Here is a 16,454-nt window from a genome sequence, read left to right as displayed (position 1 = left end):
GGATGCCATTCACACCCCATGATGAGCACAATGCTTGGACCTGACACACAACCAACATTTACCAATTCAATTCCAAAGGAGAAAAAAGAACGGATCTTTTTGCATAGGTACCATGTGACAAGTATTGTAAGATCCCGTAAGATGGATTCATTACCCCTTGTATTTTACACACAAGGAAGCAGAAAAGAGAGGGGAGGAGTAACTTGCCAAAGTCAGAGAGTTGTGACGTTAAGAGATGAAATACAAGTGTAGGGTACAGGGTCCCCTCTGAGCTGTGTATCAACCAGGGCAGTGAAGGATCACAAAGACTCAATTTAGGAAGCTCTTTAGCTCCTGAAGTTTGGATGGCTTAACAAAGGAAAAGGTGTGTGTGTGTGTGTGTGTGTGTGTGTGTGTGTGTGTGTGTATGTGTAACATGTGTATCCTAAGTGGACAAGGCTTTCTGTTCATTGGGGTCACAAGATCCCATAGAATTGAGGCATCACTTTGGCAGTGGAAGAGCCCCAAAGGCTCTCACAAGAGTAATTAAATGTAGCCTAGATTGATTATTTATTTATTTCCGTTCATTACTCCACTCCTTGACTAAAAATACTCAGGAAGCAATATAATGTCTGTCACAATGTTCCATTTGTATCGACAAATGCAAAGCTAAACATGTCCTTTTCTGCTACGTGAGGCTTTGCCAAAGCTTTAGAAAGGACCGGAAAGCCCTAGAATAAGGATTTCTTACCAAGACAAAGTAGCAGAGGGTGTTAACATTCATGATGGAAATTCTTTTTTTTTTTTTGCCAGTCTTGGGCTTGAGCTCAGGGCCTGGGCACTGTCCTTGGGCTTTCTCAAGGCTAGAGCTCTACCACTTGAGCCTCAGCACCACTTCCAGCTTTTTTCTATGTATGTGGTACCAAGGAATCGAACCTGGGTCTTCGTGCATGCTAGGCAAGCACTCTACCACTAAGCCAAACTCCTGGCCCATCATGATGGAAATTCTATCAGGACAGCTAGTAGATTTTTGCTCAGCCATGCTGTGGATGATGTAGTTCCTCAAAAAGGTTGCTTTAGTTTTATCACCCCACACCCTGCCACCAAAAGCTGGAACGGTCAATAAAGCAATGGTCTTCTGATTTAATGTCTAATTTCTGTCCAAGGAGAGCCTCTCAAAAGGACATAGATATACTACTGCCTTCCATTTTTACAGAACTGTGAATTCTAACAGTGGCCTGAATACTTAGCTTGAAAAGGCATTCATGAAAGAGTTCAATAATCACTTTCTCAAACGAAAATAAGTACTACCACCCTGAACACGGTGGTGACCCACACACTAACTTAGAATTCATAGTGATGTGATGAACCGTATGTATAACATTCCTTCACACTCACCTCTGTGATCCAGCCATGTACTCTATGATGTCAAGAAGCCCAACATGCAATTATCCTTTCAGACCTCAGATGGGATAGGAGACACTGGTCAATTTTATTTTAATTCTTTCCCTCCCTCCCTCCCTCCCTCCTTCCCTCCCTCCCTATGCCAGTACTGGAGTGTGAACTTAGAGGCTTGTGCTCTTGCTTGTCTACTGTTTTTGTTTTTACTTATTTTTTTTTTTTTTGGTGGAGGTTGTCACGCTACCATTTGAGCCACACCGCCACTTCTGGCTTTTGCTGATTCATTGGAGATAAAAGTCAGGGTTATATGTGTGAGCCACCAGTGACTGGCTTTTTCAGGCCTTTTGATTTTTCTTTTATGGGCCCTAGATCTTTTTCTGGTCTTCTAGGTTATTAATATCCTGCCTGAATGTGATTGATATAGCTGAGTATTAGATTCATTTAAGCATCAGTCACCACAATTCACTGTTTCCTGTCAAACTGTCCCTCATACCAACCCCCGAGGCTGCTCTCGGCTCTAGGAGTCTCCTGTTTCTTACTTATGTGTTTGCTTTCTTTTTTTGTCTAGGCGAAAAAAATTAAATTTATCTCTATTACATTTCATCTCATTATTTCCAGCCCATCTTTGCAGCCTGTCAAGATAATTCGGAGTGGTTTTTATCATCCAGCATGTTAAACCATCCCTTTCAGCTGTGTGTTCTTTGAAAAACTTACTGAACTCAAAGAGCAGAGAGAAACACTGGAGAAGGAGAGTTAACAGCAGGCACCTGTCCCCTTGACAGGCTTCAAATTGCATTTCTCTTAACTGACTTAAGATTTCTCGAGAGGACGTTGAATTGGACGCTAAACATCAGATGAATAAGGTCTAGCATGTGACTCGGGCAGTAGATGATAAAAGACGAACATAATTTGAGCCACTGATATTTCTACTTGGGGCTGTTTCTTGACTTCCAGTGATCCTGACTTCCTGCCACATGGACTTAGAGTTATAGAAGAACCCATTCCACAGCTTTGTTCTGGTCCTAGGGACCGGGTGCCATCTCTTTTTTAACTCAAGGCTAGCTCAACCACAAGAGCCATAGACCACTTTCTTGGTAGTTAGTTAGCAATAAGAGGCTCATAGACTTCCCTACCTGGGCTAGCTTTGAACTGTGATACTCAGATCTCAGCCTCCTGAGTAGCTGGAATTGTGAACTATTGGTGCCCAGCTGTGGTCTCACTTCCATTTCTAAACTCTGTATCATTCTCTTTGTAAAGACCACATCTGTCCCAGGCTGTGTTCCCTTTCTTCTTTATGTGAATCCTTTCCAAGCAATGTTCATCAAAGAACTCACAGTGCAGCCATGGTATTTATTTAGATGCATCCCCTCCTTCTTTTATGGGATCAGTTTCTGATAGGAGTTGACATAGCAAGCAACAACTAGGAGAGGGAGTCTCAATTTTTAGGGGTGTTGACATTTTGGGGGAGTAAGTAAGATATTGGTTGCAAGTTCAATTCATCTTTTAGATGACTATTTGCATAGCTGGCAAATGCAAATGAGCTGTTTCTCCCTGAAGTTGTACGTCACTTTCTGAGAACTAAAAAAAAATTCCCCCCTAGTTCTGCCTGTTCTAAATGATAAAATATTTATAGATTATTAACTTGAAAGGGTGATAAATAACTGGCCTCCCTAGAAACCAGTCTTCCTTCCCTTCCTTCCTTCCTTCCATCCTTCCTTCCTTCCTTCCTTCCTTCCTTCTTCCCTTCCTTCCTTCCTTCCTTCCTTCCTTCCTTCCTTCCTTCCTTCCTTCCTTCCTTCCTCCTTTCTTCCTTCCTTCCTTCTTTCCTTCCTTCCTTTCTTCCTTCCTTCCTTCTTTCCTTCCTTCCTTTCTTCCTTCCTTCTTTCTTTCCTTCCTTCCTTCTTTCCTTCCTTCCCTCCTTCCCTCCTTCCTGTGATTCCTTTGATTATATTAACAACACTGTACCCTGGGGAACTAACCATCCTTGCTTTACTATGGTTGTGAAAGATGGTGGTGATCAAGAACCAGAGCCTAGGTCATGGTCTTGCAGCTTTTTATGATGTCATGTGCTTACTAAACTCCAACTTCAGCAACTGGATTAGCTGGTTGACTTTCAGGCAGTGGTTCTCAATGGTCAAGGCTGGGATGCTATCAGGTAAAGAAAGCCCTGCAGCTAAGAATCCTCTGACCCAAATGTCAATAGTGTTATCCTGCTGTTTGATAACAAGACCAAGACCAACGCGCCCCCCCCAAAAAAGAAAAAAATCCTAACCATTCTGAGTCTTGGTTCCTGCTTTTATACAGTGAAGGTCATAGTGGTCTGGCTGGGTTGGAAGGGATGTGGACATTGCTACACAAACAGCACATGGCAGAATGCTGGGCATCTATTCATTATGGATGTACCAGGCTTTGTGTTGGATAAACCCTAAGGTGTTAGTAGCCTAATATTAAATGTATACTTCATTTAGTTCACAATTCTTTTTGTGGTGCTAGGGATTAGACCTGGGGTTTTGTACATGCCAGGCAAACACTCTACCACTGAGCTACATTCTACAAATATACTGTATATACCACAGGTACTAACCTTATTGTTGCAGGTAGATTAGTTAATGAAAGAAAAGTTGATCATCTCTCCTCATGGAGATTTGTGTAGGCGTTTGTATTTTCCCTTTTGCATTTGAGGAAACCCAGACTCTAAGAGGTTAAGATAACCAAATAATAAGATACCAGGTCCAGAATTTCAACTAGAGAGCGTGGACTCAAGTCTAACCTGCTCCACCTGATTCTTAAGTCAATATTATTTGTCCTTCATTGGTGTCAGGTTGACGAGTAAAATATAAGAGAAACTAGGTTGTAAGATGGGTACCAGTACAGATTTCAGCCTCTGTGCTAAAGGATACATCTACATTGGTATTATTTTTATTTTTTCATTGTTTATGATTAATTCAAGAAATGTTTGTTGAATGCTTGCTTTGTTAGGGCAAAGTAGAATTATGGGATACGTGTTCATCTAAGGGGAGCTTGCTGCTGTGGAAATGAGAGCTGATCTACCCTGGGACTGTGGCAGGAGCCCAACTTATTCTCAAGCGAATAGAATTGTCTTCATTCTTGTGTGTGTGTGTGTGTGTGTGTGTGTGTGTGTGTGTGTGTGTGTGTGTGATTGTTACTTGCATGGCCAATTTCTTTTTTGTTTTATTTTATTTTTTATATTTTTGTAATTAATAGAAGGGTTACATTATATTCACCAGATAGAAGTTGCATTACTTCACAAACATTGATACCCTTTCTCATGTCTTGGTCCCCATTTCTCTCCCCCACACCTCCACCCCTCATCTTGTTTTCCCCCCTTCTCTATCCTATTTCAAATAACCAAATATGCATACATACAGTATATCAGATAACAAGGTAAAATACTGTAAGAATATGAGATAACCAAGGGACAGCAAAAGAGATGAGAGATAACATAGTCCATTAAGGACAACAATCACTCATTATATGGCTTTTGTTTCTATATCCTGGAGGTCCTTTCATTTAGCATCATACAATATGGCCTTATATATCTAGGTTTGTTCTATTGTAGACCTCTGCTAGGAGAGCCCAAGGTTTCTACTGATTATGACAAATGAGGGAAACCATTGAGCCTATGTTCCTTTGAGTCTGGCTTACTTCACGTAATATAATTTTTTTCTAAGTCTTTCCATTTCCTTACAAATGGGGTGATGTCGTTCTTTCTGATAGCAGCATAGAATTCCATTGTGTATAAATACCATATCTTGTTGATCCACTCATCAACTGAGGGACATCTGGGTTGGTTCCATATCTTTGCTATGGTAAACTGCTGCAGTGAACATCGTTGTACTAGTGGCTTTGGTATATCCCTTTTCTGGATGATTGGGCAAATGTGCACGGCCAGTTTCTATGCACAGCTAAATGTTCTTCATCTCCAAGAGAACCCAAATAAACCTCTTTTGCTATTTGTGTTCAGTTGCCCACTTTCCCCACTGCTTGAAAAGTCGCATAACTGAAGAGTAGAGACCCCACTGACTTTACCACAGGTAACAGTCATCTATGGTTACTCTGGCAATGGCCTTCATCTAGCTCACGCTGGTTGGAGCCAGTGACTCCTGCACAGGTGACAGAGCTTCTCATCTCAGCGTGTCAAGGCCTCCGCCTGCAGAGAACTCCAACATTGCTTCATTCTGAACATGTATCTCCTGAGCAGCTACAAAGACTGATCATGCATGTGCAAAACGTAGGTTATATCACCCTTCTTCACCTCTACCAGAGTTTGAATGTTTGCTCAGTTGGAGCTGTACCACTTGAGCCATGCATCCAGAGCAGCTTTTTTTTTTCTGGTTATCTTAAGGAGAGAGTCATGTAGACTTTTCTGTCTGGCCTGGCTTTGCACTATGAGCCTCCAGACCTCAGCCTCCCGTATAGCTAGGGTCACAGGCACGATCGTCATCAGTAGTCATCCACCCTTTTTTTGTTCCATAAATACCTTTAACTCCTATCCAAAGGGAGGTAGATTTGGGTCTGGGGCTCCCCTTTTTCACACTTGCCCACTTTGTGAATAAACTTTTGTAAACCCTGTTGCCTCGGTGACTGGTGGGGTGTGCAGGGGAGAGAGAGAGAGAGAGAGAGAGACAGAGAGAGAGACAGACAGAGACAGAGAGAGAGAGAGAGACAGAGAGAGAGACAGAGACAGAGACAGAGAGAGAGACAGAGAGAGAGAACTGGTAATTTAAAAACTCAAATCCACATTACCTAGTGTAATTCTTATACTGAGGGAGCTCTTAACATACATTTGTACATAAAGAAAGCTCAAGGTCTTACCTATAACTTTTCCAAGAAAGAGTGACTTGGGAGAGTTGAAGAGAATGTCAGATGAGCTGGGCAGATGATAGCTCACAGAAGGGTAATGGTCAAGCTGTGGGGAAAAAATGAGAGATCGTCAAAGACATGTCACTGCCCTGGGATGGACTCTTCCCAGGGGAAGACACCAATGCTGGTTTTCTGAAAGTCTTCGTCAGTGAAGTCCAGCCTGAGGAAACCAAAGCCCATCCTGCCTTTCAGAGATTACATGGAAACAATTTGAGCTTGATAAGCCAGCAGCCTTGCGACGTCATCTCCACGGGACACACATTTCCTGGGGAATTAAAGATCCTTGCCCATTTTTGTTGTTGTTAGCATCCATAGGTGGTTTATTATGAACACTCTCCCTCTCTGTTTTAAGGCCCTCTGCTTTCCACATGCACATTATTTTTATTAGTGTATGTTAGTTGTACAGGGAGGGTTTTGGTCTATGATTGTAACCCAATCAATCTCATCCTTTCTATCAATCTCTCTTACCCCATTCTCCTTTGTGAAACAATTTTTTTTTTGCCAGTCCTGGGCGTGAGCTCAGGGCCTGAGCACTGTCCTTGGATTTTTCTCAAGGCTAGAACTCTACCACTTGAGCCTCAGCACCACTTCTGGCCTTTTCTAGGTATGTGGTACCAAGGAATTGAACCCGGGTCTTCGTGCATGCTAGGCAAGCACTCTACCACTAGGCCAAACTCCTGGCCCATGAAACAATTTTTTAACAGATTTCCTTGATCATTTTAATGGATTAGCATCTACTTTGCTCCATCTCTAGTGTCAGCCTGAGATAAACAGCGCCTACAGAGCATCACACACCCTCAGATGTGCATCCACACCGGGCCAATATCATTTTCCTGCCTTACTCAGTGATGGTGATTTCTCCTGGCACAGGCAGGCAGCTAGAGGCTAGAGGCTTGGGATGAGAAGTCAAAGGGCCCTGTTTTCTGGCAGATTCCTCCTTTTTTGTTTGTTTTTGTTTATTTTTTAAGAGTTGGTGGCAGAGGGAAGGAAATAAGGAACAGGTGAAGCTGCGAGCTGATAACAGCTATCAGAATGACTCGCACTTCTGTTCATGCCTCCATGTAAACTGCAGATAGATGAATCACAGCCTGCTGGCCCTGGCTGGCCCTGCGTCCCAGCATGGTGTCCACACAAACAGCAGAGTTGTGCTTTCTAGTTGGATCACCTAGGGCTTCCCGGGTCTGTCTGCGTCCACCTGTGCAAACCCTGCTTTGAATCCACCCATTCCTGGGAAGGGAGTTTTCCTGAGTAGCTCAGACCAGCGAAAGGGAAGGCAGGGTCGTGTGGTAGGGACCCCAGCCACAAGGACAGTGCAGACAAATGAGGCAGGACAAGCAGTGACTTGTTGAAGTCTGCACAGCCTCACACAGCTGATTCTTGCCAATTATCCTCATCTTCATTATCAAAGTGACTCAAAGTGGTTGTGTGCTAGCGTTAAGCAGAAAATCTCTGGGACAGCACCCACATGCAGAGTTCAAGCCCCATGACCAATAAAAAACAAAACAAAACAAAAGACATATTCTAGCCAGAAAACAAGTCCTTTAAATCTGATGAAATTCCTCTGGAGCAAAGACTACTCCAGCTCTGAGGCTAAATATTAGCAGCCTGCTTTGGCGCCATCTCCTGGTAGGCATGTGTAACTGCTTGACGCTGTCCAAATAGCTCAAGGCAACATGCCAGCCTTAGTCCAGTCTGACCTTCCATGCATCACTGTGATGTCTTCCCTGGAAATACCGGTTAATTTTTTTTTTTTGGCCTATATTGGGGCTTGAATTCTGGGCCCAGTCATTTTTTTCTTCTTCTGGGATTGATTGGAAATTAGACTTTCCTGACCCGGCTGGCTTCCGTGATCCTCAGCTTCCTGAGTAGCTAGGATTACAGCTGTGAGACACCAGTGCCCGGCTATGCCTGCTACAATCTAATCTATCTTGTTAAAGAAGTTAAAAATTGACACAAATAATATAGACACTCATAGGAAACACTAAGATAGATCTGTAGGAAAAATACCACTCAGGGATGATGCTAATTTCCTATGTACATGCTTTCACTTGTTTTTTTTTTTCTCTCTTTCTCTTTCTCTCCCTCCCCCCCCCTCTCTCACACACACACATACACACAATGCATGGAACCTTCTCATGGTTGTGGGGCTTGAACTCTGGGCCTGGGTTCTGTCCCTGAGCTCTTCAGCTCAAAGCTAGTGCTCTATCACTTGAGCCACAGTGCCACTTCCAGTTTTCTGGTGGTTATTTGGAGATAAGAGTCTCATGAAAATTTGTGTTGGGCTGGCTTTGCACTGTGATCCTCAGATCTCAGCCTCCTGAGTAGTTAGAATGAGAGGCGTGAGCCACCGATGCCAAGCTAAAATATCTAATTTTTTTGTTTTTTTTTGGCCAGTCCTGGGCTTGAGCTCAGGGCCTGAGCAATGTCCTTGGACTTTCTCAAGGCTGGAGCTCTACCACTTGAGTCTCAGCACCACTTCTGGCTTTTTTCTATGTATGTGGTACCAAGGAATCGAACCCAGGTCTTCATGCATGCTAGGCAAGCACTTTAACCACTAGGCCAAACTCCCGGCCCATAAATATCTAATTTTTATGTTTAGATTTTTATATTTCTGTGTCCTTATGCTGAGTGCCAAGCAATACTTCTCTCCTTCCCTTCCTCTTTCTTCTTTCTTCCTCCCTCCATCCTTCCTTCTATTCTTTTTTCCTGATTCTTTTCTTTGCCTTCTTTTTCCTTTTATGGTCCTGGGATGGAACCCTGCTCTACCACCTCGCCACACGCCAGCTCTTGCGACAGCTACTCTTACTACACAGGAGTGAAGTAAGTCCTCAGAGGGGTCTGACCACAGTACAATTCTCTTCCTTTTCTTCCACAGTTTCTATGGGCTCACACCTGCATGGGCCTGCCTTTTTTGGGGGGTGGGGGAAGGTCATTTGTGTTATCTGTTCTGAGTTCACAGCAAAATAAAGCTCCTATTTCATCTCCATACATTTCCTTCTCACATCCATGCAGTTGATGGCTTGGATAAAAATGGTCAAGTTTGCATTCTTGGTAGGAATTTTTATGCTGTTTTGTGGCAAAGTACGTTAATGGCACACTCAAACATTTTTGAATCTTAATTCTATTATTTAGTATGTCAATGATACTGGTACTTGATTTCAGCTAAATTCACTAATAAAGCCACTAATGAAAAAGTGTTGACTAGGAATCTTGGTGGGCAAGGATAAATAACGAACCTTGATGTCCAGACTGAGCGCTGGGAGGGTGGGCAGGCCCTGGGCACCTGTGGAAGCAATGCATCTGGGGGGCACGAGGCCCCACCCCACCCTCGTTGGCTGGCACTGGGGGGTTTGTGTTCTCTCCCGGCCACGACTTTCTATTGGTAATTTGAATATGTGCCCAGTTTGAGATGGGTTGAATTTTAGAAGCGGCTTTTGGCCTCAGCCCTCCTTTGTTCTTCTGTGTGAAGGAGGCTTCTCCGGGTATGCATTTCCTGTCACATCCACAGTTTCTACCCATCTTCTCATTTTCTTGTCATTCATTCTTCCCCTTGCTAGTCGGGCCCCCTTCTGATTGGTCCTGTTTATTGTCAGCTTTTCCAGCATGAACTTTGCCCCACTGCAAAGTCATTTCATGAGCAAGCTCCTGGTCACTTTCCGCTCAGGGCCAGGTGTCCTGTCTTGAGAATGGACCACCGCCGCCCTGCCGCCTTGATCTCTCCTATCCTGCTCTCTGACACTGCCGAGCTGCTCTCTTTCAGCTCTGGGGCCTGTGTAACACCACAGGTTCACACTCCAGGACTAGCATAGTTTCCTCTTGCACCCTGTTTTTAACTGACTTTGTGAGCTCTGTTTCTGCTGTGCACTCAGCCAGCTCCACCCTCATGCCAGGAATGGTGCAAGGAAAGTGGATCTGGGGTGGGAAGGAGCCATGGATGGGAAAGGAAAGGCCTGCATTGAGCAACTGCTGTGTTCAAGGCTGTGTGCTGCACTTTTCATCCATTTGTTTTGAATGGAACGGATACTACATTAATATGATCTGTGTTCCTGGGTTTTATTTTTAAGAAGTCCATGTCACCAAGAGGGGAAAGCTTGTCATTCTTGGCCACCCACATCTGACTAGAAGAACAGACAGGTCAGCTGAGCTGACCCAGCCTGGACCTCTACATCAGGAAGAGGCTGATATGAAGTGCACTGTCAATATTGGCATTCACAAGCAGAGAAAATGGATTCAATCAGATCAGGAAAGTGGAGCCTGAGACGTTCCCCTCCCCCCCCATCATTTCATCCCAATTGCCAGGTTCTGCTTCAACTGAAATGAATCCCATGCATTTGTCATGAAAAAGTGTTATAATTCCGAGGTAATTTCTTTGGGGTCCGCGTGAGTGATTTCGCTGCACATTTAGCTGGTGATAATTTCACCGGCAGTTAAGGGGCGATAAGAGATTGTGTAATGGTGTCTCGTTAAAATTAAAGACTGCGACACCATGAGCCCCAGGACAACCTTAAGGGGACAGTCATTTGTTCAACGTTTACCATTAAGCCATTAAAAGCAGACGGAAGCCGGCTGGGCTGCGTGTCTTACACGCCGTGTTGAAAGCTTTAATGTCCTTTCAGGTATTATTTTGCAATTTCAGGTCATACCCATTTTGAAGGAACATTATGGGTTGGCAGCCCTTGGAGGGATGTCATTAGTCTGTTTGTGTTTTGAGGAGGAAATGGAAAAGCTGGGAGAGACACAGAGAAGAAACGCCTGGACAATGTGGATTTTTCCAGTCCTTCTTCTGGGCTGGAAGGACGTAGGGTCACAGTAGGCCCTGTCTCTGCTGACAGGGGTCTAGGAAAGGTCTCCGATCTTTTGCAGCCTCTCCCAGTCAAAATTTTGAGGACTACTTGGAATTTTTCTCAGTGGTACTGAATTTCACACACGTGAGTTTGATGAGTATTTTTATTGCATGTGAACATCAGCAGAGGCCAGGGCGTAGAACTAGTTGTTCAATTGGCCTCACCCAGCCATCCCTGACTCTACCATGGCTGAAAGCCCCAGAGACTGCAGAGATCAGAGGGGCTGCAGTGCTGGCCCCTCCTTTCCCTTCCCATCTTAGATTCTGTTCCACCTGCGGGGCTCAGGCCATCCTCGGTGGAAAAGAGAAAAGATCAAGACTTGGGTCAAGGGTCAAGGACAAAATCACCTAAACGTTCTCTTCCTCCTCCTCACTTATGTGCCACCCTGTGTCATTAATGAAGAGGACCCAGAACCATGGTAGATGAGGCCCAAGACCAGAAAGTAGAGTTCACTGCAGGCTTTCTACGAGAGGTGGTGTTGTGTGCCTGTCCCTTGTGATCCTAAGTCTGCCACAGCAGTATGGCCTGGTTATCAAACATCACACACACACGCACATGCACACACACACACACACACACACACACACACACACACACGTTAGATGTGGATTCCAGGCCGAGCAGGCAGAGAGGAGAAAGACCAACGTGGAGAAATCCTGGGACTAACATGTGAACCTTGAACTTTTGCCCATTCTGCAGGACTGTGTTCATTTCTGATCCAGGTGAGAGGTACTGGAACATGTGAGGTGTTCATGGGACCGAGTGAGGGAGATTGGTGTGTTGGCATGTGCGTGTGCAAGCTCTTCCATGGTAACTTCTTCTCTTGTAGGGAGACCTCAGGCCTCAGTGAGGTCCAGTTGATTCTTGGGCCCACTGGGTTCTGTGAGTTAGCCTAATCCTACCTTGAGTACACAAAGGAGTTGCCTCCAGCGTCTTACGTTCAGCCTACCTCATCCTGGGGCCCCATGACTGTGAACCCCAAACTTATCACAGCAGTGCCAGCCTGCCAGCCTCAGACTCACTGAAGTCAAACTGCGCAGACTTCCCTCCAGGCCCAAGAATGGCCAAGGATGGAGCTAATGGCTCTCTATTGGGACTGACCCTGTGAAAGTTCACACAGCTCTCTTCCTTTGATTTTGGCCAAAGCTATTCATAAGTCATGCTGACCTATAGACATACTGAAGGAGAAGAAAAAGGCTAAGAACCATGCTCTCCTATAACAGAAGAGGTGAGAAACGGCCAGGGCTCTGGGGACAGAGAGAGACTTGTGCGGCTGCGTGATGTATAACATGGCTCCTGCATTTATGCCCAGGGCCCTCATTACATGCTGAACCTGGCTGCAGGCAGACAAGCCAGTGAGTCCTGGGTTCTTTGAGGGACATTAAATGGCCCTGTGGTACCAGAGGAGAAGGGTACCTTCCTAGAGGGAGGGAGGAGAGCCAAGAGCTTGTGCTTCCCTGGCTGGCCCTTCCCAGCATCTCTCAGTCCTCGCAGAAAACATGCCAGACACTGTAAATATGACCAATCACTATTGCAGGATCCAGAGGTCCAACAGGATTAGCTAAGGCCTTGACCTAGTGTCAGATTCACAAGGGCCGTTCCTCTTTGGAAAGGCATAAGACTCTAGAAATCAAGGATTTAGGCGACAGATTTTTCTTTGGGGCCCATGTGTGTGATTTCTCTTTCAGAGGTGCCAGAAGGCTTGCATAGCGCTGGATGAGCAATTTTCTTTATTAACATTGATTTTTACATCATGTTTTAAATGACAAGTTTAACAAACAAGTGTTCAAGAAGGGAATCTCTATGTACAATCACTGGCACTTAGGTTTTAGAACTTAATCAAAATTAGGCTAAGGGTTTGTACGTCATAGATACATATTAGTTTATGAAATAAAACATTATGTCTATAGAGTCATAGGTTTTTATGTCTATATAGTTATGTTTATATTTCTATTACCATGTCCATAGCATTGGGTATGCAAATATTGAGTCCTCGCTGGATGAGCAATTTTTAACTATGTCATTACTATTACAGTAACATAATCAGGATAGCACCCACCAGTCAAAATCTAGGACAATTGAAATCCTGCTGTACTGATGTAATGAAAAGAATTAGTGCACCCATTAATGATTTATGTTTTTTACAAGAAATTTCTCAATATAGAAAAAAAATAGCCTTCACACATTGCTCTACTTTATCTAGTCTAACATGCCACCTACTGGACAAATACAAGTACCATCCAAAGCCTAAAATTAAAAAAAAAAATTGTCAGTAAATTTGTACCAATAAATGAGCAGAGTTCTCATTTTCAGTGGATACAGAATTTCCTTAATAGAATTAACTTAAAAACATTTATAGCATTAAAGATGGACTCAACACTATCTAATGGTTTCAAAATAGTTAGAAAAAAAACAAATGAACCCTTAGGTTTATGTCTTTTCCCTGCAAGTGAAAATTCAGAGGATACATAAAAATCATCAAAAAGGGAATGTCAGAACCAGTATTTAGTAATTGTATTTCAGATTTCCTTTTTAGAGATTAAGCACGAGGACAGTTTGTGGCTTCAATATACTTGTATAGTTTAAAATCACTTTAGTAGCCACTCTCTGTAATCACCACACATGGCATTTTAGATAGCAATTTACATAATAATCATCAATAAATTATTTTTATAGCATATTTTCCTCGGATTGCTCCAGGCAAAACACATTTTGGTAACTTGTAAAATGACTTTCTAGGAATAAAAGGGATGAATATGTAGGAGGGGAAGAAAGAAACAGAAGACAGAGAATGAAATTAGGAAGAGTTGCTCTTAAAGATAAGCATTAACGACTGTGCCACGGCTTCCTGCTGCTCAGGCCACAGTTCTGTCCGTGATGAAAAGAGTAAGGATGGGAATGTGAATGATGGGAAGAAGTAATGTGGGATCCAGCTAGATGAGTCTGGCATTCTTGTTTTAGGGTTTCTTCATCTCTATCCAGATTGTGTTTCTGCTGTGGGTGTGTGGGTGAGATCACAACTGCTTACTTGTTGAGGACAGCCCAGGCCCAAACAGGTGACTACTCCCCTTGCCCATCTCTTAACATGAGGTTCTGGCTGTGTCTGGTCAAATACAAGGACTTGGTGGGGAGGGAAATAACCAGGCATTGCTAAAGAGGAGAGAGATGAATGGAGGGTCTGTTTACCAGGACCTGGGGAAGCACAGACAACCAGCAAGGCTGGTTGATGGGAGGGCATTGTGTCTCTGGACTTTCAAGAGCCAGGGATAGAAATGTAAGACAGGGATGGGGCAGGGGCCAGTGGATGGAGCAGTGGCTGTGAGCAGGGGGCAGAGGCATGGCTGTACAGAGAGGAATCAGAGCTGAGGGTGAGCCAGTACAACTTCTCATCTCTCTTGCCAACCATTGCTGTTTGCCTCCTAGAGCCTCTCTGGTGCCAGTTTGGAAATGATTTCTATATTCATCAAAAGGTAAATAAGCCAAGTGCTGGTGGCTCAGGCCTGTAATCCCAGCTGTTCAGGAAGCTGAGATCTGAGGATTCAGGTTTGAAGACAGCCTGGGCGGTTGACCAGTTGACCACCAAAAAAAAGACAGAAGTGAAGTTGTGGCTCAAGACAAGTCTTGTGCAACAAAGTGCAGGAACAGGAGCCAGGCCCTGAGTTCGAGTCCCAGAACTGGTGTGTGTGTGTGTGTGTGTGTGTGTGTGTGTGTGTGTGTGTGCGTGTGTTGGTCCTGGGGCTTGAATTTAGGGCTTGGGCACTGTCCCGGAGCTTCTTTACTCAAGGCTAATTCTCTAGTCGTTGAATCACAGTACTGCTTTTGAGTCTTTGTGGGAGGATGTTTCCTAAATACTGGCAGGGTATTTAAAAGTACAGTATGTCTAATCAGGCTCTAGTCAACAGCTGGAGAGTTAGAAAGCCATTAGTTAAACAGAATTTCCTTCTTTCCTGGCTGGTCTTGTGGCTTTATTGGTTTGCTCTAGTTGTGATGGTGGCATGATTTTCCTGTGCCTGGCATTTGAACACAGCCACCCTACTGTGCTTTTACTTTATTGATCCTTTTTTAAAATGTACTGGCTTCAGTATTTAAATGAGTATGAGTTTGTTTCCTTAACGGTCCTTTAATAAAGCTTAAGTGGATCAGGTTCCTTTTCTCAATCATAGCATTGGGATGGCAAAAAAAAAAAAGACTCATAATAACAAATGAACTCATTTCATGTGGTTGAAAAGGTTACATAGCTATTGATTTTAACGGTAACATAGTTAAAGTCCTTGATGTTGAAAAACAAAAACAAACTCAACAGACAGAATCTTTTTAGGAGAGTAGTTCCACCAAGACTGCTTTGTCCATAGATTTTGGGCAGTAAGGGTGAAATTCAGGATGGAGTCTCAAACAAGGTCCTTGCAGAGGACAAATAATCACATCTTCTAATTCTGTTTCAGGTCAAAGGGCAGAAGGGTGGGTCATTGTTCTATAGGGGGGAAATGTCACAGTTAAAGCTCCATCCTATATAATCTCCAGGAAGTTCCATTCCTTAGAAATGTTAAAAGATTTCCATGGTGTTTGGAGCCTGTCCCAAGAAGTAACATGTGGAGAAGGCTGGGGGGCATGAGCAGAGAGAGTGAGGACAGAAACAGGGAAAAGCCAGGAGAAGTGATCAAAGAGAAGCAGGAGGAAATTTTGCATGCATATAATTTCATGTGTGTTCAAACTCTAGTAAAATGGACTGAAGATGAATTCTGAGCCCCAAAGCATCTTAGAGCTGGCTTCGGGGACTCAATTACATGTTCACATTCACTCCAGAAGAAGATGCAGAGAAGCACAGAGCCTCACAGGGGCCCCAGCTCTCTTCTGCATCTTGCCCACATCACCAGAGACTGCTGGTGGATAAGAAGCAGCAGGCAACATTGACTATTTCAATGTGACCCCCAGGCACATTTGTGGGGAGGAGAGGCACCTCGTCACTGGCAGAAGCCCCAGAGTTGAGATTCCCACGTCTGTCTAAGACCAGCTTCACACTGGGTCAGGCGCCTCTTCCCCCAGTGTAATTTCTGTTGCTGGCTCAAGTCTTTTATAGCTTCTCTTCATTGAATTCCATGTGGATTTTCTTCCTTATACCTCCTCTTCTACCCATCATGGCTTTTGAATACTTATACTCCTTCCAAATTTTTGACCCTATTTTTTCATCTTACTATTAGAGAGGGGGCAATTCTTTGGTTTGCTTTGGGAAGATGAAGGGGTGGGACTCAATACATCTCAAAAAGCAGAAGGGGGGGGGCTGGGTGCGGTGGCTCACACCTGTAATCCTTGCTACTCAGGAGGCTGAAATCTGAGGATCAAGGTTCA

General features: G+C 44.0%; 1 protein-coding gene across 1 annotated transcript in view; it reads right to left on the bottom strand.

Moving 5' to 3' along the window:
* Nucleotides 1-5,442: 5,442 nt before the first annotated feature.
* The window catches only part of LOC150063744 (contactin-associated protein-like 2), a 57,333-nt gene continuing 46,321 nt past the window's right edge, over nt 5,443-16,454 (bottom strand). Inside the window, exons 5-6 of the mRNA XM_090332261.1 lie at nt 6,217-6,310; nt 5,443-5,504 (exon numbers count right to left, since the gene is read on the bottom strand). Of these exons, the coding sequence (XP_090188387.1) occupies nt 5,443-5,504; nt 6,217-6,310 (156 nt within the window). The remainder of the gene's footprint in view (nt 5,505-6,216; nt 6,311-16,454) is intronic.

Source organism: Megascapheus bottae, chromosome 5 (genome assembly GCF_031878675.1).
Source record: "Megascapheus bottae isolate mThoBot1 chromosome 5, mThoBot2.hap1, whole genome shotgun sequence".
Taxonomy (NCBI): Eukaryota; Metazoa; Chordata; class Mammalia; order Rodentia; family Geomyidae; genus Megascapheus; species Megascapheus bottae.
This window is presented reverse-complemented; position numbering and strand designations above follow the sequence as displayed.